This window comes from Lonchura striata, chromosome 1A (assembly GCF_050655825.1).
Source record: "Lonchura striata isolate lonStrDom1 chromosome 1A, ASM5065582v1, whole genome shotgun sequence".
Lineage (NCBI taxonomy): Eukaryota > Metazoa > Chordata > Aves > Passeriformes > Estrildidae > Lonchura > Lonchura striata.
In genome coordinates, this window is record NC_140741.1 from 15,373,224 (window position 1) to 15,400,658 (window position 27,435).

The window sequence follows — 27,435 nt, forward strand, 5'->3', positions numbered from 1 at the left end:
CTGATGGAACAGTTGACAGTGGCCAGGGGTCGTCTGTGTACACTGAATCTGTGAGCAGTCAGCAGACTGTGTCTTATGGTTCCCAGCATGACCAGTCAGTCTCAAACACTGGAGTCCAGGGATACCCAGCTTCAGTTGGCCAAGTGCAGTCCCAGCAGCATGGAGGTTATCAGCCACCTGCAGCGGTAAGCCAGACCTTACAGCACTACAAATGCATGGAATTACTTGGTTTTGTATGTCTGTTGAAATATGAGAGGCAATCTGCCAGGCCATCTTCCACGTATATTTTCTTTTGCATAGCATACAGATTCTGCATGGGAGGAGTTCAGGAGAGTTTTTTTTTTGCAAGATGACTGGTTTTAGAGGAGGAGGGGAAAGTGCAAGAGCGTCTTTGCCTTTAAAGCTTTTATTTAATCTTGACTGCAGTTAAACAATAATGGGTTAGTCATTTTTGTAAACAGAAGTAACATCTTCAGAACAAGACTACCTCTTGAAAATAAGCATTTCATCTTGCTTGGGAAGGTGGTGTGTGTATGTGTATATTAAGTTACCAGGGATCAAGCTGCTGGTTTAGTTTGAAGAAGGGATTAGAGTAATTTGAGCCACTGTATGAAATTGCTATGTGTATTCTGTGAGACTTTGATTACAGATTTTTGCAGGTAAGACTTTTTTTGACTGTTACAGAATGTTGCATGTGAGAACTCCAGACTGAAAAGACCCCACGTCCTTGTTCCCAGTTTTATTTCTAGCTTGTGTTGATTTGCTCATCATGTGTATTCCTTTTCCCTGGAAAGTCTGCACTGGGCAAAAATACTTTTCCTACTATGTTCATTTGTGTTGCCCTTTTATTTTGGTATGTTTTTCCCTTGGTATGTTTTTAGATCTGAGTAAGAGTGTATGCAGAAATCTATTCTAATTCTGGAGTAGAGCTTCTGCTACTTTTATATTGTCTTCAGTGGTTCCCTTGTCACTTGTTATTTACACAAATAAAAATCCAAGATTGAGGCAGACATTATGGTATAACGTAGTAACACCATAAAGAAGATGTGACACTTAACACTGACGGTCCTCACTTCTTCTGGTACCTGTTGTTGTAGCCTTTGTTACAAAATCACTGGTGTAACTAGGATTTTGGCAAACAGGCTGCTATCACCCACAAACAAAGCATCTCCATCTTTTTGAAAGACCTGAGGTGTGTGGTACTGTTAGTCCTTGATGATGAGTTTTTAATCCCTCTAAATAAGCTGCTCTTCCGGGTAAGCCATATTTTGGAGTGTGGGCACATACTGGGCCAGAAGCCATGTCCACTCTCTTGGGATGGCTGGCTTACAGATTGAAAGACTAGAATCTTTTGGGAGGAGGAGGGAGAACAAGCATATGATAAAGGTATAGCTAAGCTGTGTAGTTTGCTGCAAAAGCATGCTCAATGCTATATGATGACAACAGTGGTACCAGGAGGCTGGCAGACTACAGGGACTACTAACCCTTTGTTGGGAAGGGGCTGACAGGTCGAAATTATATTGACAACTGAAGAAATGGCCTTAAAAAGAATCACAATGCAATTTGATCAGGACAAGAACAAGGTTGGTGCTTAAACTGGAATAATCAGCTACACAAGTACATAATGAGTAACCAGTGGCTAGGCAGCCATTTTGCGTAATAAATTAAAAAATCAGGGATTACATTGGACCACAAGCTGGACATGGTCAAAAACATCATGCTGTCATGAAAAAGGCAAACATCTCATTATATTAAATAGTAGTTCTGCTCTTGGCTATTGGTAAGTCTATCCTGCACCCCTTGGCTGAGTGAATTGGAGGGTGGCTTGGGAGAAAATTCAGAGGAGTATTAAAAAAACCCTAGGAGAAATACAAAAAGCATGGTTTATGTGGGAAGACTGAAATAATTGAGTCTATACAAGATAAGCTTGAAGAGAGAGAAAGCTGTAAAAGGCTGCTATGAAATAAGGAGAGGCTGATCAGATCACAACATTATTGTTAGATAGAATAAAGAATGATAAGCCTTAATTTCAGCATAGAATTATTGTTTGGGAAGGGATTTATTTAATACTCAAAAAAGATAAGTATTGTAGTTTCCATCAGTGCAGGTGTTCTGAACTATTAGATAAATTAGAGTCAGGAATGATGTATAACTACTCCTGCCTTGGAATAGATGAAGATGTATTTAGTTAACCATTTGACTTCTTTTCTATCTCTCTCCCAAACTTTTAATCAATTTAGCAAGATTTCTTAAAACAGAAATCTTGGAAATCTAATATCTACTGAATATCTTGCTGTTTTCTCTCTGTACGTCTGTATTTGATTTTATTTACTTAAAGATATTGTGGGTTACCTCCATAAGAAGTGTATACTGCCTCTTAAAAAATATAATGTTTCCATTCACTTAAAAAACCCACAGCAAAACACAATACAACCCCCACCCCCCCCCCAAAAAAAAAAAAAAAAAAAAAAAGGAATATAAAAGCCTCTGAACCAAAAAAATGAAAATCCCAACTCAAAACTTTATTCTTTTTCTTCTGATTTGATTGGATTTTGACCTGTAGCCTTCTGGATTGTGGCAACACAGCTCGTGTTGTAGAAGGTGTAAGGTTTAAATTTTTATGGTAATGTTTCAGTTAATGAAGAGCCAGCTGCATGCATTTAGTTCATAATTTGGGCAGAGGGGCTGCCCCAGTAGAAGAACTGGGTGACAGTTGTAATCACACATTCACTCTAAAAACTAATCAATGTTTGAAAGCTCATTAGTATCTAAGGTTTTATTTGTCAGACTACCAGGTGCTTTGAGTACACACACTATGAGCTGTGTCTTGTGGCCCGAGATAAACCGTTCTCTGTCTGATCTGCCTTCCATGTGTTTCTCATAAGGATTCTAGGGAGCTTCCCACACTGCTCAGTAAACAAAGGCAAACTCTGCTCCTCAGAGGTGCACACACCCTGTTCCCAGTGTGTCTTGGCATTCATTCAGCATTCTCATATCTTGTGGTACCACATATTAGTCAATATTGGGCCTTCCATTGTGTATCTTCATTTCTTTTCTACCTCATTATAGTTTTTGCTGGTTTTGTTTTTTTTTTTTAAGTGTTCAAGTTTTAACTTTTGTTTTCCTCCTTCAGCCTCAACGTGGTCGTAGCATGTCAGTTTGTGTCCCCCACCTTCCTGCTCTTCCCTGTATGTCGTGCATCCCTCTCAGTGCTCCTTGCACCCCACCACCAGCGCTGTCTGCACCTTTTTCTCCTTTCTACCTTCGGACTGTCCCTGAAGAAACCTTTGCAGAAAAACTTTCTAAAGCCCTGGAAAGTGTACTGCCCATGCACTCTGCCTCTCCACGCAAGCATCGACGCTCCAGCCTGCCCTCCCTCTCTGTCAGTCCTGTATGTGTTACCATTTGCCTCCTGGCACAGTAAGATAAGTTATCATTAAATACATCCTGGGCTCTGGGCATTTTTCAAGGGAGAAATTGCAAAGTCAATTCCTTATACTGTGCTGCTGGAATGTTGATTTTGTTAGTTTTATTTATTTCTATGCAGCAGTACTGGTAAACATTATCAAACAGTGGCTGACTGCTTGTTTCTTATCTTTTAGGACAGTATAAATGTAAATTACCCAGTTGTACCACAGAAGGTAAAGGGAAGACTAGTTCTTAATACCCAAAGTCAGAAGACTTATTTTTCAACTTCTTAGTAAACACTGCATGTTAATTAAGCCCTTCACAAAACAGCAAGCTTTTAAAGCCTGATTGCTGTGGCTGCTTATTCTTAAAGCTTTGGCTAGCTGTGATAGTGATATTAGATATTTAGAGTATGAATATTTTTGAGGTATTTTTTGTAAATTCTTATCAGAAACTCAACTTCAACTACTTCTTAATGGGAAAAAGCAGTAGTTTCATATTTCTTAGAAAGTCAGATGCAGAGATAACATGCAAGAGGAGGTAGATTCTTTTCCATTTTCAGCTTCAGTTTACACAAGATAAATTTTGAGAAGCATTTTTGTGTAAATGAAGTAATTGGAACCAGGTTTAGAACATAAGAAAGGTATTTCATCTGTAGGGCCTTCTCTATAGCATCTGTCAATATGGAAATTTGCTGCTGCTTTTCTGGACAAAAGAGGCTGGGGAGAAACTAAACAATGTGGAAACAGCAACTTGAAAAACTCATAAATACCATTTGCCTTGAGCAGTATACTTACTACTGACTCTTACAATTTTTTTTCCAGTAGGGAAGAGACTACATGGTCTATGGGCATACTGCAGGCAGAGATGAAAATATGTAAAATTACTAAATTGTTTGATGTTCTTACACAGAACTCTCTGTAGTGAAATATTCCCTACAACTCTTAAAGATGAGCCTCCTCTGAAGTAGTACATCAGATGGAGTGGAATTGCCTGAAGACTTCGCTGTTCTTAAACTTGTGAATGTTTTATTGTCCAGGCAAGAGTTAAGTTTGTTTCAATGAATGCTAATTTTTTGTATGAAAAGGTATGATTATAAGTGATTAAATGATGGTTTTGTCTTACAAAATATGATATTAAATGCTATTTTAAAATTATAAATTGTGATTAATCAACTTATTATTAATTTAATCAACTTAAATTATATTTTATCTTACAAAATATTTCCTTTTGGCTTTTTGGATAGCATACAGGAACACTAGCATTGTGGATTTTGTATTGGAAAATATTAACATCTAATGTCATCTTCTGAGTGCAAATTAGAAGCTTTGCATTATTGCTGTTCTCAAGTTCTGAATTTCATATTCCACATATGGCAGTGACCTCAGGGGTTTGATTGGATTTCAAGCACTGATCACAATGGTTAGGCCGTAACAATAAATCTCATTCCATTGTCAGGAGCAAAATTGGTTTCTTTTTGTGAACTATTGGAATTGAACCGGAAAAGCAGCTCTAACACCAGCAAATATTCCCAATTGTAGCTATGCCTGCCATGGATGTATTTAATGGATATTAACAACTCACCTAAATTTCCTAAGTATTGTATGTTTTTGACCATGAATTGAGTATAAATTCTATAGTTACTTCACAGAACTGCCTAGTGAACTGTGCATGTTGATGTGCTTTCACTTTTAATGTATGAATTACCTGTCTTGTTCATGTCAATACAGCCTCAGCATCCTCGTGGGGGAACACCACCGTTCCCAGATTCACAGATATTTTTCCCAACCGTTCATGAACGGCCGGTGTCTTTCTCACCACCACCTGTCTGCCCGCCGAAGGTGGCAATTGCTCAGCGGCGCAAGAGCACTTCATTTTTGGAAGCCCAAACTTGCCACTTCCAGCCATTGCTGAAGACTGGCCAGAGTTTAGTTCCACCTGGTGGTAGTCCCACCAATTGGACTCCAGAGGCATTTGTTATGCTGGGCACAGCAGCTCAGAGAGTCGCTGGAGAGCCTCTGCATGTGCAAGTTAATCCTGTGTTTGAGCAAGCTCCTGTCCACAGTGACTATAGATCTGGACCAACACCTCCAGAGGATGCTCACTACAGGATGCATCCAGAAGCTGTATATTTGGTGGGCATGCACTATCCATCACAGGTATCGGAGCAGTATGATCAAGTAGCTTATAACTCTCACGTGACTGAACAGCATTTGAAGCAGGTCTCTGAGTCAAACCGTGGGCAAGGTGGTCCTCCACAAAGCTCTGTGTTCGACTTTCAATCGGGGCAAACATATCTGGCAAGACATGTTCAGAACCTGAGGCTGGATTCTGGGATGGGTCCCCTTTCTCCATTATCCAGTGTTTCAGCTCCCCTGAGTGCAGAGCCAGCTCAGATGACGTTCCACCAGGTGTTTGTTCCACACTCAGCCCCGGCTGTGCTTTCTCACAGTGCTGATGGCAGAGCGAGCTGTGTCTTTGAGTTCCATGTGCACGCACAGAGCTCTGCTCCGGCAGAAGGGGCGGCTTTCCCCCCACGGGCCTACAGAAGTCGCCGGGGCTCTATGGAGACCAGCCATGAGGAGTCCACCCAAGGCTTAGGGTCGCATGGTCGGCTTCAGCCTGTGACCGAAGAGCACTGTAACTATCTTGGTGCTGAGGTAGCGGGTCCCAGAGGGGCCTCTGCCAGGTGCAGCTGGCCAGAAGGAAGCCCAGAATACTCCAGTGATTCCTCACAGCTGACTTCCTCTGACACTGGTGATTTCCAGTCTCCCCCCCCTACAGGGGGATCATCTTCTGCTTTTGGTTCAGACTTCTCATTGCCCATTGTTCAGCTGCCTCAGAAGGTGTTGCAGGAGTCACAGCTCTTCATCTGCTTCCCCCAGGGAGCCTCAACTCAGCAGGCCCTGTCCACCTCGCTTTCATCAGGACCACCTACATCCTATCCTCAGGTTACAGGAGCAAACCCTTCCACAATTGCACTGCTTTATATAAGTCATACTAAAAGGGAAACCTTGCTTTTAGACCTGCTCCATGTGATTCTAAGAATTAGCATTCATGGGAGTGTCTTTCCACCAAGTCTATACTAGGATCTCTTTAACTTAACCAGGTTGCTATGAAATAATGAGGCATTAGCAACCGTCTGGTGTGTGTTCAGATTTGGCTGAAATATTGGTAGGGCTTTTGTGTTAAAAGTAAAAAATGGTCAGTGTTCCTGCTGGGACTAGCTGTTCTTTTGGCGAGAGATTGCTGGAGTACCAAATTGGCTTTTAAACAGTGGTTTTAATGAAAGGTATCTCTTCTCCACACTTAGAATCAGTAGTTGTAGTACAACTTGCTTTGTGTTTCTGTTGCTGCTTTTTAGCCATTTTAATGTGTTGCTTGAGGTTGAATTTTCATACAAATAATGTTTCATTAGACAGCAAGGTTATTTTGGTGACTGTCCAAAATGCAAGAGCTTTTTCTAGATTTGGGGAAAGAAAGTGGGAAGAGAGGAATGGAAGGAGCTGTGTTATGTATGTGTATATTGATTTGGAAATGTATTTGTTGAAGAAGTATTTGAAGAAGCTAAACAGGCTGAGTAGTTAATTAATGACACAAACAACTGTTGCTAGTTGGTACTGCCACACCCTCTAAGCCTTATGTGGTGTCCTTTTAAAGCAAAATTTGAAGCCTGAAGCTTAGTTCGGAGATGTTTTTTATCAGCACATGTGGTATCTGCATTTGCAATGGTCACTTTTCTGTACGCTGTGAGGTGTGTGTCTATGCATTGTGTCTGCACTCCTAGTCTGAAGTCTCATAACTTTCTGTGAAAAGAGAGGATTTACTTTTAAGTAGACTTCTCTCTTAACCTCTGTTGTCCTTGGAATTAGAGGCTTTAACATTCTAGTTACTGGAGCACTAGTAGCTTCGAGATTTGTGGGAAGGAGAATAATTTTGCTCTGTATTAAGTTCAAGAACTAAGTATTTAAGGCTTTCTGTAAGGGATATTAAAGGTGTTTTAGTAAAGCTGGAACAGCTTTCATCACTAGTCTAATAGGTACAATTGCTGTGCTGTAGAATTTGTAGAATGAATCTCCTAATCAAGAGAACTTGAGAACCTTGAAAACTTTTTTCTCCATAAACCTTTGTTAAACTCAGGAGGCATATTCTGATGGATATAAAATACATATGCAAAACAAAAAAAAAAGTCACTTCTTTTGCAGAATATAAGTTCTGGGATCTTTTATCTAATTCATCAGAAGATTAGAATTTGAAACCCAAACTCTGAGTCAATGTGAGCACATGTTACAGCAGTGAGGTGTAGCACATGTATAGATCCCAACCTGAAGCTTCTAAAACAGCAAAGAAAAAATGGTTCTCTTCATTGGTAGTCTGCTTTTCCCAAGGTTTCCATAATAGAAAAATACAGAATTTTAACAGACATGTTCCTGATGAGCTTCTGCAAGCTCAATGATCACAGCATGAAGGAATTTCATAGATATTTCTGGTATGATACATATGCACCAGATATGCTTCTTACAAAGGCAGTTCACCCAAGTGGTGCATGCTCGGGCAACTCATCTGGAGGTCTTCGTCTAGTTCTCTCCCAGGAGCTGATAAAGAAATACAGTTGTCACAAAAACAGTATTACAGATCCTGGGATCTGATAAAAAATTTTTAGTTACAAAAAAAGTAATGAAAGTCCATTCCATTTTCCTTTGCCTCTTCCACGTTCATTTGTATGCCGCTCATCCATTTTTTTTTGTTGCTTGCTTGAAAATTTTATCTTAGCTAGAATGTTAACTCTCATATTCCTCCATATCTGATTCTTGGTAGCCTTTGAATGGTAGTGACTCTGGAAACGATTATTAGCCTGTGTTTTGACATGCCTCTCAAAGGAAACTCATGACATTTATGTGTACTGGGTACTTTGTAATTGGTCTAGAATTCTGTATATCTTCTTGCTTGGTTTTTTTATGGATAGGTTTATTTCCATGTAGCCTCCTTTTATTGCCCCACCTGTCTGTGTTTGGAACACATGTAAAGGTAAAACTTAATGCATCTATTTCCAGTTACCATACCAAGGCATCCTGCTCTTAAAGCATCACCAGTGGAAGAAGAAGCTGGTAGGCTGATCTGTCTCATGTTGAGGGGCATATGGGTTGCAGAGTCCTTCTGTATTAGTTATTTTGGAAGACTTAAAATGACATTCAGAACTCCTCCAAATTGCTCTGCCTTGTTCTGGTTGTCGTAATGGCATTTGGCCAGAAGGTCTGCTTGTCCAAAAGGACAAGCTAGAAACCTATTCCAACCAGATAATTCCAGGCAGAAATTATTTTAACTGCCTGCAGCAGAAACCATAGAGTTTTTCTCAGCTGATTGTCTTTTTTTCCCCTCCAGACACAGGTGCAAGGCCAGCCAGCCTCAAGCAATGCTGTGGTGCCATCCCAGCCTACTCAACACACTCAGCAGGTAGGACCACACTTCTGAAACTCAGGACTGAAGTACTCATAATATAGAATTTTGATGACTCTTTTAAGAGCAATTGTCTACCTCTGCCACCATTTGACCCATAGTTTTGCAGTAGAGGAATCCTTTGGTTCTCACTCAGTCAAACATGCTATGAGATACACATTGACTTTCTGAGACTTATTTTAAAAACCATGTTAATACTTGTTTTCCCATGCCTGTCTTCCCCTACTTCCACCTGACCTTGCAGTGGTGGTCCTGTTCAAGGGGAGACATGTCAGTACTTGCAGATTAGACTGTCTAGATAGGCAGACTTCATTCTCGTGATTTCTCCTAACTGGAAATCTGATCTGCAACATTCTCTTCTCTTAACTGCCTTGTCATCCTTTATACAATCTTCATTCTTGGTTTCACTGATGAAAGTTCTCTTGCAAGATTTGGTGTCAATAATGGAATTGTATAGTAATGCTAATATGTAATTGTTAAAGCTTTGGCAGATTCTGAAGAACCACTGATATCACTTAGGAGAGAGTAAAAAGCAGAATTTAAGTAGGATATGCTTAAAAATCTCTGCTGGGGGGTAATACAGCTTCTTCCTCTTTTTCCTGCTACAGAGCGCACAGCAGCCAGTCTCTTCCCAACAGCCTGGACAATACCAGCTGCAGCAGCCCTCAGTTTCTGCCAGCACCACTCCTGCACAACCTGTCTCTCAAACTCAAACTTCACAGGTCATGCCAATGCCTCAGGCAGCAGCTGGGACACAGGTAAACAAAATTCTTTCTAGCAGAAGATTTTTTTTTATTTCTTCATAGCTGGTAGATTCAATATGCTGCTGCTTTCACTTTTGTCATCTTTCCTAATGGTTTTAAAACATTCATCCGAACAAGAGTATTCTGATTGTACTATAACTGTCAGTTTTGTTGAAAATGTGTTGGAAACCCTCTTATACGTGGCAGTTGTGAGTAATTTGAGGGCAGGAGAGCACTTTCATGCACAAAGTTCTTTCAATTGTCAAAAATATCAGGAAGCATATTAATGAATGGTGTATTGTGAACAGATTTTCAGGAACTTGTAATTTTTCTGTTTCCCATCCACTGTCTTATCTTCGGCACCATTACACATGTAAAACATACTTATTTAGGTAGTGAGCTATAGGACTCCTTTCTTCATTGTGTCATCTTTCTTACTCAGCTCTTCTTTACTTCCTGACCAAGAAGCTTCTGTTACTGAATATTGCTTCATTTTGGCTTATATCTCTGTTGAATGTGTGAGTTGCAATTTTGTTTTTAAAATTGTTTTGTTGCTTGTTCATCTAAGCTGCCTTTCCAGTTGCATCGTTTGCTGCCTTTAATTGACGTATTCCCTGCAATTCTCTGAATGCTGGCACAGTGGATTTTAATTCTCCTTTACTTTAGTCCCCATACTCAAAGCTGACAGATTTGTTGTAGGATTTGCACTTCTTTGCTGTAAGAAGGCAGGCTTGGGTCTGGGGACAGAGTTGAGGAGAATTTAATTATGTTTATGCACAAAGCAGTGCTTCAGGGTATTCACATGTTGCTCTTTCACCCTCTGTGGGTGTCTGTTTCAAGAGCCTGTTGAGCTCTTCAAGGGAAGTGTTGCAAAGTGAGAACTGTTTGGAACTCCAGCCAGCTTCCCAGCCACTCTGCCAACTGTGCTCCCCAGCCACTTTAACAGAGTGCTGTAACTTTAATAATGTCTTCTTTGACTAATGTGTAAAACTCTGCTTTCCGCAACCCTGCTTTAAAAAAAAAAATCTATCTCTATTTTCTTTACCTCCCCAGCTTCCTGTTTCCCAACCAGTGTCGATCATCCAAGGCGAGCCTCAATTACCTGTTGCAGCATCTTCTCTCCCTCAGCCTTCAGTTACCCCATCAGTCCCCATTGGCTCTCATTTTCTACCCATGGGACAGGCCTTGCCAGCTTCCGTGGTTCCCCAGTTCCCAGTGTCTCAGTTGCCTGTGGCAGCTCCTCATGTGACAGTGGCTCAGCCAGGTTTCCAGTCGCTGCCCATTTCAATGGCAGCTGGCATGAATCAGCCACTGCTCACACTGGCCACGTCTGCTGCAGCAGCTGCTGTTCCTGTAGGACCAAGCGTTGTCCCTAGCCAGCTTCCCACACTGATGCAGCCTTTGGCTCAGCTGCCCAGCCAGGTTCTCCCGCAGCTCCTGCAGCCGCCTGTCCAGGCCGTGGGATTGCCAGTCAGCATTGGACAAGCTGCTGAAGCTTCGCTTCCTGCTGCAGATGCTCTTTACCAGGTATTGTTGCAAGCCAGCAGACCTCTTCTCCACATTTTTGCCCATTCCTCTAAGGTACCAGATCTGGGCTGCGTGCCCTGGCCAGCTCACTTCTCACATGAGAGCCATTAAGCCACTAGAATAAATTCTGTTGTGCGATAAAGAACCATTTTAAGGGGGAGAGAAGAAAAAAAGTCCTTGGACAACCGTGGGTTTTGAATTTTTCATATTTGGCATTGGAATTTGTCTAAAATGACAGAATCGTAGTGCAGTGCTTTGTTCAACCACTGTGTGAGAGAGGACAGCTATATATGCATGAGATCTGTCAGCTTGGGGAAAAAGAAAATAAGAAACTGTAACTTTAAAAATAGGAGCTATGTGTTGGAAAGAAAATCAGTGGCAGCATATTCAACAATGTCAGTATTTTATTCCAAGTCTGGGAAGGGATAGGATAGGGAATTTGTAGAAATCAGTAAGGCAGCATGGATCTTGGATGTGACGTAAGTACCTGGTGCTGGTTGTGAACGGCACAGACTGCTTCAGCGACTTTGTGTGATCACTCACTGTAAAAGTGGTAACCTGAATGATGATTAAAGTGTTCTTGCTGCTGGGTCAGCTCATTATGAGAGGACAGGAAAAACACAAGAGTGTTTTTTCTATTTAATCTCAAGAATCAGCAGCAGTTGTATAACATCTGAGCCGTAGTTTTTCAGCTTGAAAATTCTTCAAGCTCATTTCTAGTCTCAGGCTTTAAAATCTCAAGCTCTATAGGCAGCTGCAAAAGTTGGGAGATGAAGATTCTTTTGCCTAAGACTTGGGACTCTGAGTGGGAATTTGTTTTGTTTGGGCTTGGTGACTTATGCTGGCTACATGAGCGGTTTGCTCCGCTTCTTTGGGAAGATTTTGGGAGAGCTTGAACAAGTACAGGAGGTTGGAACGCGTCCCTGGAACTGATACTTTTTTTATTACTGTCTTGTTTCTTAATAAGCTCTGGTATTCACTGACTTGATTCCCCCGTTTTCTGTTACAGGGCTTCCCATCTCGGCTGACACCACAATACCCGGGGGACTCCAACGTTGCACCTTCCTCGGCTGTGGCCTCTGCCAGTATTCCTTCTGCTGTGCTGTCCCCTCCCTTGCCCACAGATGCAATGGCCCAGTCAGGGTACCTTGCTCCTGTTGTGCAGCCATATGGGGAGCAGAATGTTATGGTTTCCATGGGCAGCCTGGGAGGACAGGTTCAGGTGCCCCAACCTCCTGTGAGTTTAGCACAACAGGCCTCATCTGCCTCCTCACAGCAGGCGGTTGTGGAGGTAAATATATGAAATATAATGTAACAGTAGATTTTGAATGTTTGACTCCTGCAACAGTGTATCTCTGTGGGGAACTAATCCCTTCTGTGTTTGTCTTCAGTTGGAAGTTAATATTTCAAATTACCTTTTTCTTACAGCAGAATGTCATGCCAATGTGGGGACCTTGTTGCCACTGGTTGTTCTGTTGGGAAGTGAGTGTGCATCCTGCAGGCAAAAAGCAGTAAAACACTTCACTTCTTGCTAGTACTGTAGAACATTTTTGCCATATCAAAGACAAGCTGCAATTGATAGCCTTTGGGAATCTGTCATTATGCCTATTCCCTGCAGCGTGGTTCTTGCAGGGAGAATTGGAATTGTCTCCGTATTCTGCATTGGCTTGCCTTTTGCACATTCTGTTAGTAAAACTGTGACTGCATGGCCAGCTGTAATGACATGTGGCAGTAGAAAGGATGTGTGGCTGGTTTCCTCTCCTCACCCCTCCTCAGATGACATTGTGCTTCACTGCAGTTTGCTCTAGAGTATTTTGTAAACTAAGGCTATCCTAGATGCCAGCTGTTTAAACTTGTAAAAAGGCAGTGCTTTCAGCTTTACAACTGGTTTGGGAGGAAACACTGAAGACTATTGGGTTGCTTGAAGAGGAACTGTACTCTTTTGGGGGGGCTTCTTGATTGTAGGTTTCTATCCATAGGGTACTCAGGGAGTCTCACAGACTGCTGCTTCAGAGACTCTTCCAGCAATGCAGCCTGCTCAGTCTACCCCTTTGGCTTCTTCTATGGATAGGTGAGCACTGCTTCTTTTCACCAAACTGAGTTTCAATGTCATGTGTTAGATTATACTTCCTTGAATAATCTTCAGATATATTTTCTCACCAGGGGTATTTTTTTTTCACTGGGAGTATTCTTGAGGATGTCATTAACTAAAGTTCCTAGAGGAAAAACAGGGTCGTGAAGGGTGGAGTATGTTATGGGGGTTACTTTATGGAGAGAATAAGTAAGGTTGTGTATAGTGATTAACTTTTTTATTTATCATGTCAAATGGATCATAAGTAATAGGTTTTTTGTCCTTTTGGCACTTAAGCAGGATTCAAACTCCAAATAGCTTGAAGACGTAAGATAGATTTGTACAACTCAGCTTTCAAAAGGCGTAGCAAAATAATTATAGTTAGAATTTCTATTTAAGCAACCCGAAGTGTTGACAGGACTCTTCTTCTCTACTCAATGATAAACACACATCTACCATGTCCCAGAACAGAATATCGTGTGCTTGGTTTGGAGTATTGTTGCAGTTATGGAATGCATGGAAGCTAACAGGAAGTTGCCTTTTGTTTCTAGTGCACATTCTGATGTTGCTTCAGGATTGAGTGATGGCAATGAGAATGTTCCAACTTCTAGTGGAAGGCACGAAGGGAGGACAACGAAACGTCACATGCGGAGATCTGTCCGCAGCCGCTCTCGCCATGAGAAGACTTCTAGGCCGAAACTGAGAATTCTAAATGTGAGTATTTTTTTTATTTTAGGGACAGTTCAGTAGTAATGATGCATTTTTAAGCCTCTACAAGCATTCCAAATACCATTTATTAAGAGCTTTTTGGAGCATTAGATATGGCAAAATCGACTTGCTAAGCTACCAATGGTTCCACAGACTATTCAAGAATATTCAATGTATCCTAAGACAAAAATCATGCTCTACATGGTATTAGACTGGAATGAAAGAACATGTTTGTAGATTCCAGTACTGTTAGTTTGTCTCAGTGAACTTTAAAATTTCAGCAAACTTGGATTCTTGTGCTTTTGGTTTGAAGTATTATTTTCTTTGCTTTAGGTTTCGAACAAAGGTGATCGGGTAGTGGAATGCCAGCTGGAGACACACAATCGGAAAATGGTTACTTTCAAATTTGATTTGGATGGTGATAACCCTGAGGAAATAGCTACAATTATGGTAAGATATTTTAGAAATGGAGACTCCAATCAATTGTATTTTTTTGTTTATGGTTTAGAGTTAGTCTCCCATGTAGCGTGGTGTATGTTCACCTTATTGGTACACAACCACAGCTAGAAATTTGGCACAGAGTGATTTAGCAGTCTGATTATTAATTAATGTTGCATGCACAAGTTGCATAAAAATTTGTGTCAGTTTTTACCTTAAAAATGAGGTTTTTATCAAGTGAAAAAACTGTTTTTTTTGGTTGGTTGGTAATTCAATCTGACATTTTCAAAATTGCAAGCAACCTTCTTGAAGTGCCAGGTTAAAAACATTCCATTTGCTTTTCTAAGAGCAGGCATTGCTAGATCTTCATTTTCTTCAAGTGTTTTACCATCATTGTCAATTAAAGTGGGAAGATTCTGCCTTTAAATTAAGAAAGCAGAATTGTGTTTTGGTTTTTGAAAGTACATAGTGACTAATGCTGCTCTTGGCTTTCATCAAAAGAAAAAGCTTCTCCGTTCAATGTATGATAGCCAGGCACAGGAAAGAATTTGTCCTATAGAGATACATCTAAGTAAGAGTATTGAGTAGCATAGAATAGAATCCCCATTTCTTTTTTTTTTTATTTTTGGTCTGGTACAGTCTAAATGAGCCTGAGATGGTTTTGATGTTACTAGGTGGGATGGGGGGTGTGACAAAATCCAGTATCTTTTGACAGCTTTTTGGGCACCTGAGCAATGATTATCTTTTGCTTAGAGAAGTGGCAGAGTCAGAATTGGTGTGTGCTGGATTTCTACTTGTCAAAAGGAACCAAATCAGTGATATGGGAGAAATTCTCTGCCAGTAATGGCTTTCTGAGAAAGAGGAAGAAGTTGCTTCTTGCCTAACTACATATATTAGCACACTCAATAACATGAGGTTGTGTGCCAGGAAATAAGGAGAGTACACAGATGTCTTTCTTCACCTTAAGCCTAAAGTGATCCTATGAAGAAATAAGAATATGCTTGATTTATGAAAACTAAACAAGCAAAACCAAAACTAAGACACAAACACTCTCCAAGCAACAAAAGCCACAAATATTTGAAGATTAATAGAAACAAAATAAGTGAACTTTGCATCCAAAATGCAGTTGCACAGTTACAAGTATGCAACCTAATTTAAACATCTGAATCTGGAACATTGTGTGCTCATTGGTTTCTTGTTGAATATTGAGCAAACTTTAGATTGAATATTGAGCAAACTGTAGATATGTTTCATTTTAATCATGATACTGTTAGGCATACCCCATATAGTTGCCTGTTGGTCCTGAACTGAAGGTACTGAAGATTTTTTTAACTAGTATTCTGCATTGCAGAGGCTGATACAAGCACATCATGCCTGACTTTCCTCTTCTTGAACCAGCATCCCAGGAATTTGATGTAAAAGCAGTGTCTCAAGCTTTTCCTCTAAGGCACTTTATTTCTCTTTTCCAGGAGAGACTCTGTGACTGATAGCTTTACTTCTGTTTCATGGACTGTCTCTGTGAGTTTTTCCATGCATCATTTCAGGAGACAGAATACTCTCATGGGTTAGACCAAATCAAGAATATGATTTGGTCTTTCTAACTACCAAGTGTAGCTGTTCAAACCAGTTTTATCCAACATAAGCAAGAGAAGTTTTTTTCATAAAGCAACACAATGTATTGGAGCTAGACAGGCTGAGCAACCTTCCTCTCCCTCTATTTGGAAAAGAATTTATACTGGCTTTTATGTTCCACAGCCGGACTTTAAATAAGTGATGTGCAAACTGCATAGAGGAGAACTTGTATATGACACGGAAAGAGAGAAACACAGAAGACATCTTGCAATACAGAATTTTCAATTTCTTTTATATTATAGTTCTCTTTAACTGTGTCTCTTAAAGCACATTGCATTCATTAGACAGAAGGAATTGCAGTAAGATAAGACTGCTAATTTTCAATTTCCCTGTGTTAAACAAAGATTGAGATGACAGTTGTTGAAGAAGTGAGATTGAATATTGCTCCACGGCAAAGATTAAACCAGGGCACACACTTCTGTGTTGGAGATCATTTGAGAAACAATTCTTTTTCTCTACGGTGTCATCACTTTTATCTTATTCAGAAGAGCAGCAAAGGGAAGACAAGCATCAGCACCAAGAGTAAATTGTGGTTGTTCAATATCTTGCTTTGAAATTGTTTGTGGAAAATTAATGTTGCTTTGTTCTTTTACAGGTGCAGAATGAATTTATTTTAGCAACAGAGCGAGACTCATTTGTAGAGCAGGTACGAGAGATTATTGAGAAAGCAGATGAAATGCTAAGTGAGGATGCAAGCGTGGAGCCAGAAGGGGATCAGGGGTTGGAGAGTATGCGGACAAAAGATGACGGCTTCTTCCCGGAGTCACAGGTATGTGAAGGACAGGCTGCCTCAGCTGTTGGTATCTTCCATTTTGGGTGGTATGGTTTTGTGAGTAGAGCTAGCTAGAAATAGAAACTTCCTGTCATGAGAGATATCAAAGATCAATAATTAAAAGATGAAAAGAGAAAGCTTCATATCAGTGAGTGCTTAAAATTAAGTTAGAAAGCTAAATAACAATAACAGACCTCTTACTTTTTGATGTGTTTGAAGACTTCTGATGCTGCTGAATCTCCTAACAGTCCACTAAACAGACAGTCTTGAAATGCTGATGCTTCTTGAATTTGAGATTATTGTGAGGTAGGACAGTAAAACCCCAACCCTGTGCTGCTCACTAAACACTGAGAGCCTGGTTTCAGACACTCCACCGAGTGAAGTAGTAAGAGATTGGTTAGCACTGTTGGGAAACACAGGTTTTGAAACTGTTTGCTGGGTGCTGAAAGTGGTGACATTTCCTGAATCTCTGCCTTAATTACACTCAGAACTAGTTTGGAACATCCATTTATTTGTTGGATATTTAAGGAAATCAGTTGGATTTCCAAAAGAATTTTCAGATCAGTTTGTTACATTGACAGTCACTAAGCTGAGAGTCTCTAAAAACACTGTAGCTGACATTTATCTGGGCAGAATTCCTCTAGTTTGGTGATGGTGCTTGGGTCCCACATACTGCTTCCCTTAAATGCCCACATTTCAGTAAGCTAGCATTTTAAGAAGTATCTTGTGGGTTTCTGTTTCAGAATAGAAGTTTAAATTTTATCTTACTTTACAGAAATTAGAGTTCAAACAGCCAGATCCTACATCTTCCATGCCACAAAGAATAGGTAAGTCTTTTGTGATTTTTTTCAACAGTTACCTTTTTCTGTTTCAGCGGATGGGTGCAGCCAAGTTTTTTATTTTGTATGATGGAGTTCACATTCCATATTGCAGGTTATGTATTTAGTTTCAACCCTGTGTCACTAAAGATCCATCTTCTTTTTGTTTAGGGGTTCCCTCTAGCTCCTTTACCCAGGTTGTTCATTCTGCTGGAAGACGGTTCATTGTCAGCCCTGTCCCTGAGAACCGATTGAAAGAACAGGGCTTTTTGACATCTGCTGTTGGTGGAGGAAACGAAACTTCAGATATGGGTGAGTTGTCCAAGACATGTTCATCAAAACTGTGAAGTTAGTTAACTAAACTGTTCCTGAAGACCTCTCAAAGTATGTGGAGAAGTAGGGAATTGTCCGTGCTGGAAGGGGCTGACCAGATTTTGGGTCATACCATGCAGGATTCTTGGAGGAAAACTGCTGATGAACTGTCTGCAAGACACTGAAATCTTATCTGTGTTTTAACATAAGCCTGGATTTGAATGTTTCGTTGTTTTGGTGTGGATTTTTTTTGTTTGGTTTGTTGTGGGTTTTTTTTTAGTGCTAAGAAGTGAATGTGGTCTTAGTCTAGCCATAGACAATAATTCTGTAATGAACTTTTTTAGGTGGACTGATAATTTTCTTTTCTTCCAGTTGCAGCATCTCCTGTACATGGTCCTGGAATGAATCTCTCCCACTCAGCATCATCACTGAGCTTGCAGCAAGCTTTCTCTGAGATGGGGCATGCTCAGATGACAGAAGGACCTAGCACAGCTCCTCCAGTGTTCAATCAAACAATACCACCATTTCCACCTGCACTTTCTACTGTGGCAGGCAGTGGTGCAACTCCTGCATCTGTGGCTACTTCTTCAGTATCTGTTTCCTCCAGCACTGGTGTTTCTCTTCCGGGATCTGTTACTTTGCCTTCAGAAAATGCAGCTGTTGGAGTTGCACCAAGCACAAGTGTGCCAAGCTCTATTTCTCCACCTCCAGTCTCACAATCTGGACACCAATCGACCAGTGTCTCTTCCAGCATGAGCGCCCCTGCTTCTTTCTCCTTATCTGCCACATCCCAGCCTGCTCAACCAGTGACTGCAGACATTGCTCCCAGTATCAGCACACCATCATCTTCAGCACTGCCATCTGCCCAGGTTCCTGGTGTCACTGCTCTCGGTGTTGCTGCACCGGCTGTGACATCTCAGTCTACTCCTCAGATTGTCAGTAGTATGGCAGCACCACAGACATCTGTTGCCCTGTCTCTGGCTCAGAACATGGCTTTGCAGCTTCCCCAGCTCAGCAGCAGTGGCTCTGTGTCCAGTCTGGCAGAAACAACAGTTGTAAGCGCTCCACAGTCACTACCTGAGAGTGAGCACTCTCTGGATAAATCGCATTCCTGCAATGCAGCTGGCTTATCTCTGCCAATCTCTGCACCTTTATCATCCTCGATAGCATCAAGCATATGTGGTTCAGTCTCTCAGCCAGTGATCCATCCCTTACTTGTTCCATCAGGAATTACATCAACACCTGTCCTACCCCAGATTTCAGGTGCAACACCCATGTTGCCCCAGGTTCCTTTACCTGGCGTCTTGCCACAACCAGTCACTAACTTGCCTACAGTACAGCAGACTTTGATCCACAGCCAGCCTCAACCAGCTCCATTGCCCAACCAGCCTCATGTTCACTGTCTGGAGGCTGATGCTGATGCTCAGTCTAAAGCTCCTGGTATTGATGATATAAAGACCCTGGAAGAAAAGCTGCGATCTCTCTTCAGTGAGCACAGTAACGTAGGAACGGCGCATCCATCAGTGTCTCTGGAAACCTCGCTGGTAATGGAAACCACAGTTGTTCCTGGCATCCCAACCACTGCTGTTGCACCAAGCAAACCCCTGACATCCATTAGCACTTGTATACCTCCAAGCAGTTTGCCTCTTGGACCAACTGGCTTGCCTCTGCTGACTCCAGTTGCCACTCCTGGGCAAGTGATCACCCCAGTCAGCTACATCTCGGCCTCGAGCAGCATTGCCACAGCAGCAGTGAAACCAGGGACCTCTCCTTCAAAGCCTCCTCTCAGCAGGGTACCGGTAAGAAACACAGCGTTGGTGTGAACCTTCAGCTCTTGCAGGAAACAGCCTTTTTCAGCAGGATCCTTTTTGTATAACAAAATATTTATTCTGGAAGTAGCTTCTTCATTTAATGTAGTATTGAAAGGTTTATGTTCTGATTGGTTTTATGTATCCCAAGAGGTGTTCTATTTTGTCCCTAATGGGCTAAAGAAGTCCAATTCTGTTTTATGCTTCTGAGAGATGTCTCTTATGTCATTATTAGTTTTTCTTCTTAAACTACAAAGAATGAAGCAAATGTGGTTTGCTTTTTGTTTGGGTTTTTTTCTTGATCCTGATTTTTTCAAATAGAATTTGGATGTCTTGCTTTAAATAGCTTTTTATCTTGTACTTGACCACTAGGCTGAGATGGTTGGTTGTATATTTCACCAAATGGTAGATTTGAGATAGCAGAATTTTGCTTCCTGTTGTGAACCTGTTCCTTGCAGTCAAGGGTGAACCTGACTGAAGGGGTTTGGGGTTTTTAATATTCTCTGCTACTTATTTGATACCCGGATACTGTTTTCCTTCCAAATGTTAGATTTATGAGAGGAGGATTTTGAGAAATTTAGAACATACCTGAAAGCAAACTATTTTTTTTGTTTGTTTACTGACTCATGTTCTACAAGCAAAACACTTTTACAAAGGAGTAATGACTCACAGTAACAACTTGAGAGGTGCTGTGGATGTTGTTACCTGCTCACCAACCAGATATACCAATATGTGAGATTTTCTTTTAAATGTCTGACTGTGTGGAGGCACAGCACACTTCAGTATTTTAAACTATTTTGGTAGTCCTTTCCTTAAATGGAAATGTAGCCCTTAAATGGAAATAAATTGAAGAAACTTTCAGGTATTTAACAATCCAAAAACTATAATACTCTCTTCTTTTTGTTTCCATAATGTTTTTTTGTACTCGTCAACGCTTTGTGTTGGTTGTCTTTAGCCAGCCTTGCTATTGAATAGTTTCAGGCCAATTTAGGCTGAGCCAATGCTCCCAGCAGCTCCATTCATTGGTAGTCTTTCCCATCTACTCTTTGTTGTCAAAGACAGTAGAAAATCTCTGCTATGGAAGAGTGGGAATATGTGCCAAAAAAGTTGATAGGGAAATCCAGACACAAAGACATCCATTAATATTTCAATGAAATTGAAAATTAGAAAAGAAATATTGGGGAAAAATGGGAACTGGTATTCATTCAGGAACAGTTGTAGCAGTTAGAAAATTGCTAATTGCAAACCTGTAATTCCAAAGACTTGGGTTTCAATATATATTATATATATATTATATATATATATATAAAACCCACATAAATATATATGTTATATATAGCATATAAATATATATATGTAATAAATATTATAGGGTTTTTGATTGTCAGTTGTAGAAATCCCACCTCTTTGAAGTTTTCATTTATAAATTAATTTGGTTTTTTCACAAGGCTTAATTTTAGTTTCACTTTGTGTTGTTGCTGAGTGTTAAGGAGCTTATTACTTCAGTCTTCTGGGGTTTGCTAGACTCTGTGTCTGTGTATTCATTTTGTTTATGGCCAGACAATTAAATGTGTTTCAGCTTGTCTTACAAATGTATTTAAAGTATGTTTTGCCTCTTATTTATAAACTAAATGAAGTTAAAAATTCAGCACAGTTTAAAAATTCATCATGTCTCACATGTAACAGGTAACACCCTCACATGTGTTCCTGCTGCACAAAAAAAGTTGAGCTAATGCAATTTGGCCTAATTCTCACTGAAATGTTAGTGACTTATTGGCAGGATAGATAACTCTGGGAGAGCATCTTCACTGGGCAGCTATTCCTGCAATTTAAAGCATTAGTTTGAGCTATGGTAACAAACTGCAGGCCAGAACTGGTTCTGGAGCAGACTGTGGCCTGTCTCCCTGTCCTGCAGAGCTCATGGCCAATGCAGGGGCACTGTGCTGGTCAGCGCTGTAACTCACAAGTCTCTATGTGTGCTCAGACTTCATGGGCACTTGTCAAACCTCAAGAGAATAAGAATAAGAACTGCAAATTGTGTAGTGGGTTGCTTAATTCCTAGAAATTCCCACTTCCCTAACAATGGAAATGACTAACTGGAATGTGCTGTCTGACCTGGTGAGGAGGCTTTGATGCCTCCTTCTAGCCTTTCAAGTCTCTCTAACCTCCTCTGCATAACCTGGATGACTTCCCCCTACCCAGTTGCATGGCCTAATCAACTTCTGTGGGTCATCGACACCTTTCAGGCTCAAAAAGAAGTGATGGATGAAAACATTGGTGTGAGAGCTCTACGAATCTGTTTCTCAACAAATGGAGACATACTCAGGCACCAGGCACTGACAGTTCCTGTTCTCAAGTCATGTTCCTTGGAACAATTTGCTGGAAGCATGCAGCTTGGAGTTTCTAATGGACAGTTAACATAGAGCTGTTGTAAGGAGACTGAGTACATTCTTGCACCATTTTAGAAATTAAGCTTCTTGGAAGAATTATTTTAGCATTTCTTCCAGACTTGAAAATAATATCCCCAAGATACTTTGTTCCTGGATACTGCAGCTTGTTTAAACTGGAAATTGTGGCTGCTCGAGGATAATCTGGATTATAAAATAAAAACTAAGCAAACTTCCCGCAGTTTGGTTGCAGAAGTCCCTGAAGACTCTATGCTAACTGTCCAGGAAGGAATTCTCTACCAAAAAAAAAAGTTAAGGCTTCTGTTGTATGACATAACTGACTGTAGCTTGGTATCTGATCCTTCTGTTGTTCCATGTCTGACGGACGCGCGTTTCCTCTTCGTTATCTCTAGGTGCTACCAATAGGTTCTGACCTTCCGGCTGGCACTCCATCCAGTGAGCAGCTGCCACCTTTTCCTGGACCTTCACTAACTCAGGTGCTACACAACATGGCAGATTGTGTCTGCTTCTTTTCCCTTCAGAGAGCATGTTTCAGTTAAACTCTCTGTTGCATGTTATTAATGTTCCTGGTTTTCTTTTCTTTTGCCTGAGTAACCCCTTTTGTGTAACTCTAGCAGTAGCCTGAGTGGCTTCAGCACTGGGTGTGAGTGACCTGGTCTAGTGGAGGTGTCCCTGCCCATGGCAGAGCGTTGGAACTGGATGATCTTTAAAGTCTGTTCCAACCAAACCATTCTGTAATTCTGTACAGCTTGCCCTTCAGGGTGCTGTACCCAGTGCCTAATCAGGCTTAGGGGTTTTAGTGTGTTAATCTGAACTGATAATTTTTAAAATATAATACAGTGGAGTGTGTGCATAAAACTTGAACCTGTTTTCTTCTTGAAAATAGTATATCTGCAAAATAATATGAAAACCTATATATTGCCATGAAATGTTTATGCAAATGTAAAATTGCCTTCCTGAATTCTTCATGAGGTTTTGGGGTTTAGTTGTTTCTTTTGATGATTGCTGTTTTGTTTTGTTTTTGTGGTTTTGTTTTTGTTTTAGTTTTGTTTATTTTGTGATTATTACTGCATTCTGATTTCACTAGGCTTTAAAATTTTCAAAAGGTATTTGAAGTTCTTTATCATAAACATGATTTGAAATACAGCAGTGGCTTCCCCTGCTTAGCTTCTGTCCTTGTATACAACGGTTAGCTGGGATATTTTGTGTGTAAATGGTGCTAAGCAATAAAACAAGAGGCCATGAGCAGAAACTGATGCACAGAAGTTCCACCTGAACATGAGGAAGAACTTTTCCTGTGCAGGTGGCCAAGCACTGGAACAGATTGTCCAGAGAGGGTGTGGAGTCTCCTTTCTTGGAGATAGCCAGGAACCAGCTGGATGCAGTGTTGTGTCATGTTCTCTGAGATGGCCCTGCTTGAGCAGGGAGGTGGGAGTAGATGACCCACTGTGGTCCCTGTCAGCCTGACCCAGTCTGTGATTCTGTGTGATTTGTACAAGTAAGGCAGATGACATCTGAAGTTGGAAGAAAAAAAGCTTATTCAACTGAAATATTTTCTTAAAGTAGCTCATTTTTACATCTTGATCTTAGAGCCATAAGCCATGTTCCTGCCCTATGAGTAGCAAGAGAATTGGTATCTTCTTTCTCCAAACTGAGCAAGAAAAAGCCACGTGTTCTTACCCCTGACTTCAGAGGCAGAAGTTGGTTTATCTCTTTTAGTCAGGTCTTTCTGAAGCATGTTTTTACTGAAGAGAAGGTGACAACAATTCAGTGATAATTCTTACCTGCATTCTTCCCATGGTCAGGTATCAGGTGGATCAGGAGACAGCTACTTAAAATCAGTCATATGAAGGTCATAGCCCTTTTCATTGCTGGAAACTCAGTATATTAGTAGTATTTTCCCCTAAGCTCAAAAGCCACTTTTATGACTCAAGCCACGGTACCACTGCAAAAGGCTGCTTCCTGTTTGTCATAGGTATTTCTGGCAAGATTTGTAGATGGAAGAGTCACAAATATAGATCCCTTGCTTCTTGTCCTTTCCAAACAACTTACTGAATTTTACTTCTCATTTGAACTCAGAAGAATTGTCTAGGAATGAAACAAAATTAGAGATCAACTGGATCAAATCCAATTGACTCTTAAAAGCATTTGCTGCTATCACATAATACTATCTGGAAAATTACAGGCTTCTCTTAAAGTAGACAGGCTTGCCTTCTGTGCTGCTTCTGTCACTAGCAGGTGATTACACAACTTTTTCCCTTTCTTTAGTAGCAGACTTATAATTTGCAGACAGAGTACACATCATCTCAAGACCAGTTTTGAACAATCTGTTCTATAGTCTTAAATACCTGTTCTATTTATTCCTTAGTTACTTTTTAAAGTGTGTGTAGATTAATCTCTCAAGCTTCATTTTGGTCCCCTAATTCCATGAGGAAATCTTTATTTCCTGATCATTCTGGTTGCCATTTGTTTACTTGAAGCAAATATCTTCTCATGAGCATAAGTGTTGAGAATTATTTAGTATTTCAGGTGACACGTCCCCTCTATTTTGGATTAAATTACCTCACTTGTCGCTAAGCAGTTGGATTTCTGAATGGAGTCATAAAAGTCTGCATCTTCTGCTTTTTTTAATATAATGGAATTGATAAAGGCTTTATTATTCCTAGGGTTTCTGGTTTTGTTTTGAAATCCACATGTCAGGAAGACTGTTATCCTGGCAACATGTTGAAAGCACCTTTATGCTGTTGTGTACCTCTTAACTTTAAGCGGAAAGTAGTATTTTTATGTTGTCATGATCCCTGCTTCAGTTTTAAAAACAGATACAACTTTTTCTTTTTTGTGTAATATACTTGGAAAGATTAATATTGCTAAAGTTTGGATGAAAATTTCTGTTCCTTAGGGTCAGAACTGCAACTTAATGGTATCTGACAGTACATTCTTCTTTCAATGTATCTTACGGACATAGCCCTAATTTAGTCCTTTTGAGAATTTGGGACTTTTTTATCTTCAAGATATTTTTAGGTAAAATAGTCTTCTCTTCCTCTCCCCAATCCAATTGGCCAAGTTTGAAAAACATCTTGTATTCTAACTGAAACAGCTGAAATCTAAGTAATAAGCATATTTGAGAGATTCTGCCCCTCACCATCCTCTTCAAGTCAGTCCATCTATACAGCCTCTCTGAGGGAACTTGTGGGTTGGGGTTTTTTTCCTTGGTTTTTTTGGTTTTTTTTGGTTTTTTTTTTTTTTTGAGTGGTATTGTGGAGGTTGTTTTTTTTTTTAATTCCAGTTAATTTTCCTGTTCTGTTGTGTTTAAACAAATATGTTGCATGAGTTACTTCCATAGTCTTACTATGATATACATGGTAAATCTAAATGTGTATGAAGGAAACTGGATAGAAACATGGAAACTATACTGAGTGCTTTAAATTTTAGTATCATATATGCCTGTTTCTCAGCAATGGTTTTGTTTTTCCTGAGCTGGGACATTGCTTTACTCGTTTCTTTCTCAGTCCCAACAGCCACTGGAAGATCTGGATGCTCAGCTGAGAAGAACCCTTAGTCCAGAGACTGTCCCAGTGACATCTGCTCCTGCCTGTGTATGTTTGCAATGTTCTCAGTTTAGTAGTCTTGAAAAACCTCAGTGTTTTTTCTTAGGTCACTGCCTTTAATATCGCTACACCAGTATTTAGACTTAAAAATAAAAATTCAGTGTCATCTTCCAGTTTGTGTGACTCAGTCAACCAAAATCGGGAAAGTCTGTATATTGCAATAGATTATGTAATTTCCTGAGGCTGTTTTTTGGTATTAGTTGTTTTTCCGACTTTTCTGGTGATGTCACCAAACTAGAAATGGAAGTAACTGTGGAATAAGGGGAAAGAGCACTAAGAAAGCAGTATGTGATATGTCAGTCTTAATTTGGGAGATCTGTTTCAAGTGTGGATCTGAAATTTTAAAAGCCTCTATTAAAAAGCTTAAAAAACTGAATGAAGACAATGACTGACAAGACAAGTGGCTATTTATGCATTATTTCTGCACAGGCCAAGGGGTGATCTGCTCACAGCTTCAGGGTTATAAGGCCTGTAAAATCTCACCTTGCATTTGTCTTTTCATGGGTCATACTTTGTCGCTGTTGGAAGCAAAAAACTTATGAAATATGCAGTATGATGGATTTGTTGGCATTCAATGAAACTGCTAAGTGTTTTAATTTATTTTGTTTTCCTCCTTGAACCTGCAGTCTGTGCCCTCAGTAGCATCAACTGTGGTTACTGGGCCGGTGTCCACAGAAACACAGTGTCTGACGGATGGTAAGACAGCCATGATTACTTTTGGTGATTTCTCAGCATGGAGATAGAAATCAAAATTGAACAGAGTAACCACTTGGAAGGTTATAGCCTTTTCTAGTAAGTCATGGAATGGCAGCTCCTTGAGGGCTTCTCTACTAGTTTTTAGTAGCCAGACTGAAGTTTTCCCCTGTAGGCCATGAAGGAGGGGGGATGATAGATACTTTCCTATTGTAGTGACTCATTTAGGATTTAGAGCTGTCCAAAATGCTAAATTAAGACTCACAAAGAGTCTCCACTATGCTGCTAAGGTACAGCAGGAGTACAGTACTTGAAGGAACTGTTTTCTATCATGTGTTATGTTCCTGGCAACAGCAGTAGGACTCATTTTGTGTCATTACAGTATGTTCTACATGTAGGATACCTCTCCCTTACCTAAGGGTGTTTCATTTCTGTTTGAACAGAGAAGCCAAGGTTAAACTACTAAAAATTTAAGAAAGGCAGTAAGAAACCCAGACTTCCTTCTTTCTGCTTTAGAACAACTGCAGGTTGACTGGATGATCACCAGTTAAAATCTGGATGATCAATGACTTTCAGATCTGTATGATTGAATTATTGGGGGGAAATCCAAACACTTGCAAAATAATCTGAGATTTTCCTGTCAGTGTTCATCTAACTGTTTTAATTTTTGAAATCTTCTGTTTTCAAAAGGAGCTGTTAATACGGTGCTGAAATTTTTTCTTGAGCTCTCTTGTAAACACTATTTAACATGTGTGCCTCTGAAGTTTAATAACAAACCTTCAGAAGACAATAAAACTGTGAAGGAAAATAAATTACATACTCTTATTTTGGGACATTCATGAACTATAACGTAGAATTCATTAGTCTGCTATGGAATTAATTGGGTTTTTTCTTTTAAATGTAGAAGGTAAAGATAAATAAACTAGGAAGTTGTTTAATAAACAGAGCAAGCTGTCCAATAGAATTGATTTAAAAATAGAACTTTATTTCTCAGCTTTGTAACTTTATATTGCCAGTGCACAGAGCAACAAA

At 40.2% G+C, this 27,435-nt stretch overlaps 2 protein-coding genes across 19 annotated transcripts in view; one reads left to right on the forward strand and one right to left on the reverse strand.

Moving 5' to 3' along the window:
• The window catches only part of WNK1 (WNK lysine deficient protein kinase 1), a 98,957-nt gene that overhangs the window by 57,581 nt on the left and 13,941 nt on the right, over nt 1-27,435 (forward strand). For 6 of the 17 annotated variants that reach the window (XM_085569019.1, XM_085569021.1, XM_085569020.1 and 3 more), the window contains exons 8-25: nt 1-185; nt 3,134-3,391; nt 5,139-5,567; nt 8,791-8,862; nt 9,474-9,623; nt 10,662-11,135; nt 12,145-12,426; nt 12,564-12,617; nt 13,115-13,206; nt 13,758-13,920; nt 14,248-14,364; nt 16,580-16,753; nt 17,532-17,583; nt 17,746-17,886; nt 18,259-19,685; nt 22,495-22,578; nt 25,612-25,698; nt 26,337-26,406. In XM_085569019.1, coding sequence (XP_085425145.1) covers nt 1-185; nt 3,134-3,391; nt 5,139-5,567; nt 8,791-8,862; nt 9,474-9,623; nt 10,662-11,135; nt 12,145-12,426; nt 12,564-12,617; nt 13,115-13,206; nt 13,758-13,920; nt 14,248-14,364; nt 16,580-16,753; nt 17,532-17,583; nt 17,746-17,886; nt 18,259-19,685; nt 22,495-22,578; nt 25,612-25,698; nt 26,337-26,406 — 4,311 coding nt within the window. Of the gene's footprint in view, nt 186-3,133; nt 3,392-5,138; nt 6,360-8,790; nt 8,863-9,473; nt 9,624-10,661; nt 11,136-12,144; nt 12,427-12,563; nt 12,618-13,114; nt 13,207-13,757; nt 13,921-14,247; nt 14,365-16,579; nt 16,754-17,531; nt 17,584-17,745; nt 17,887-18,258; nt 19,686-22,494; nt 22,579-25,611; nt 25,699-26,336; nt 26,407-27,435 lie in introns of all 17 variants that reach the window. The other 11 variants (XM_085569023.1, XM_085569025.1, XM_021535066.4 and 8 more) reach the window with 9 other exon arrangements.
• Nucleotides 1-27,435, reverse strand: part of RAD52 (RAD52 DNA repair protein) — a 59,681-nt gene continuing 32,246 nt past the window's right edge. For both annotated transcript variants that reach the window (XM_085569043.1, XM_021535190.4), the window contains exon 13: nt 1-27,435. This exon is cut by the window's right edge and continues 19,340 nt beyond it. The gene's annotated coding sequence lies outside the window, so the exon portion shown is untranslated.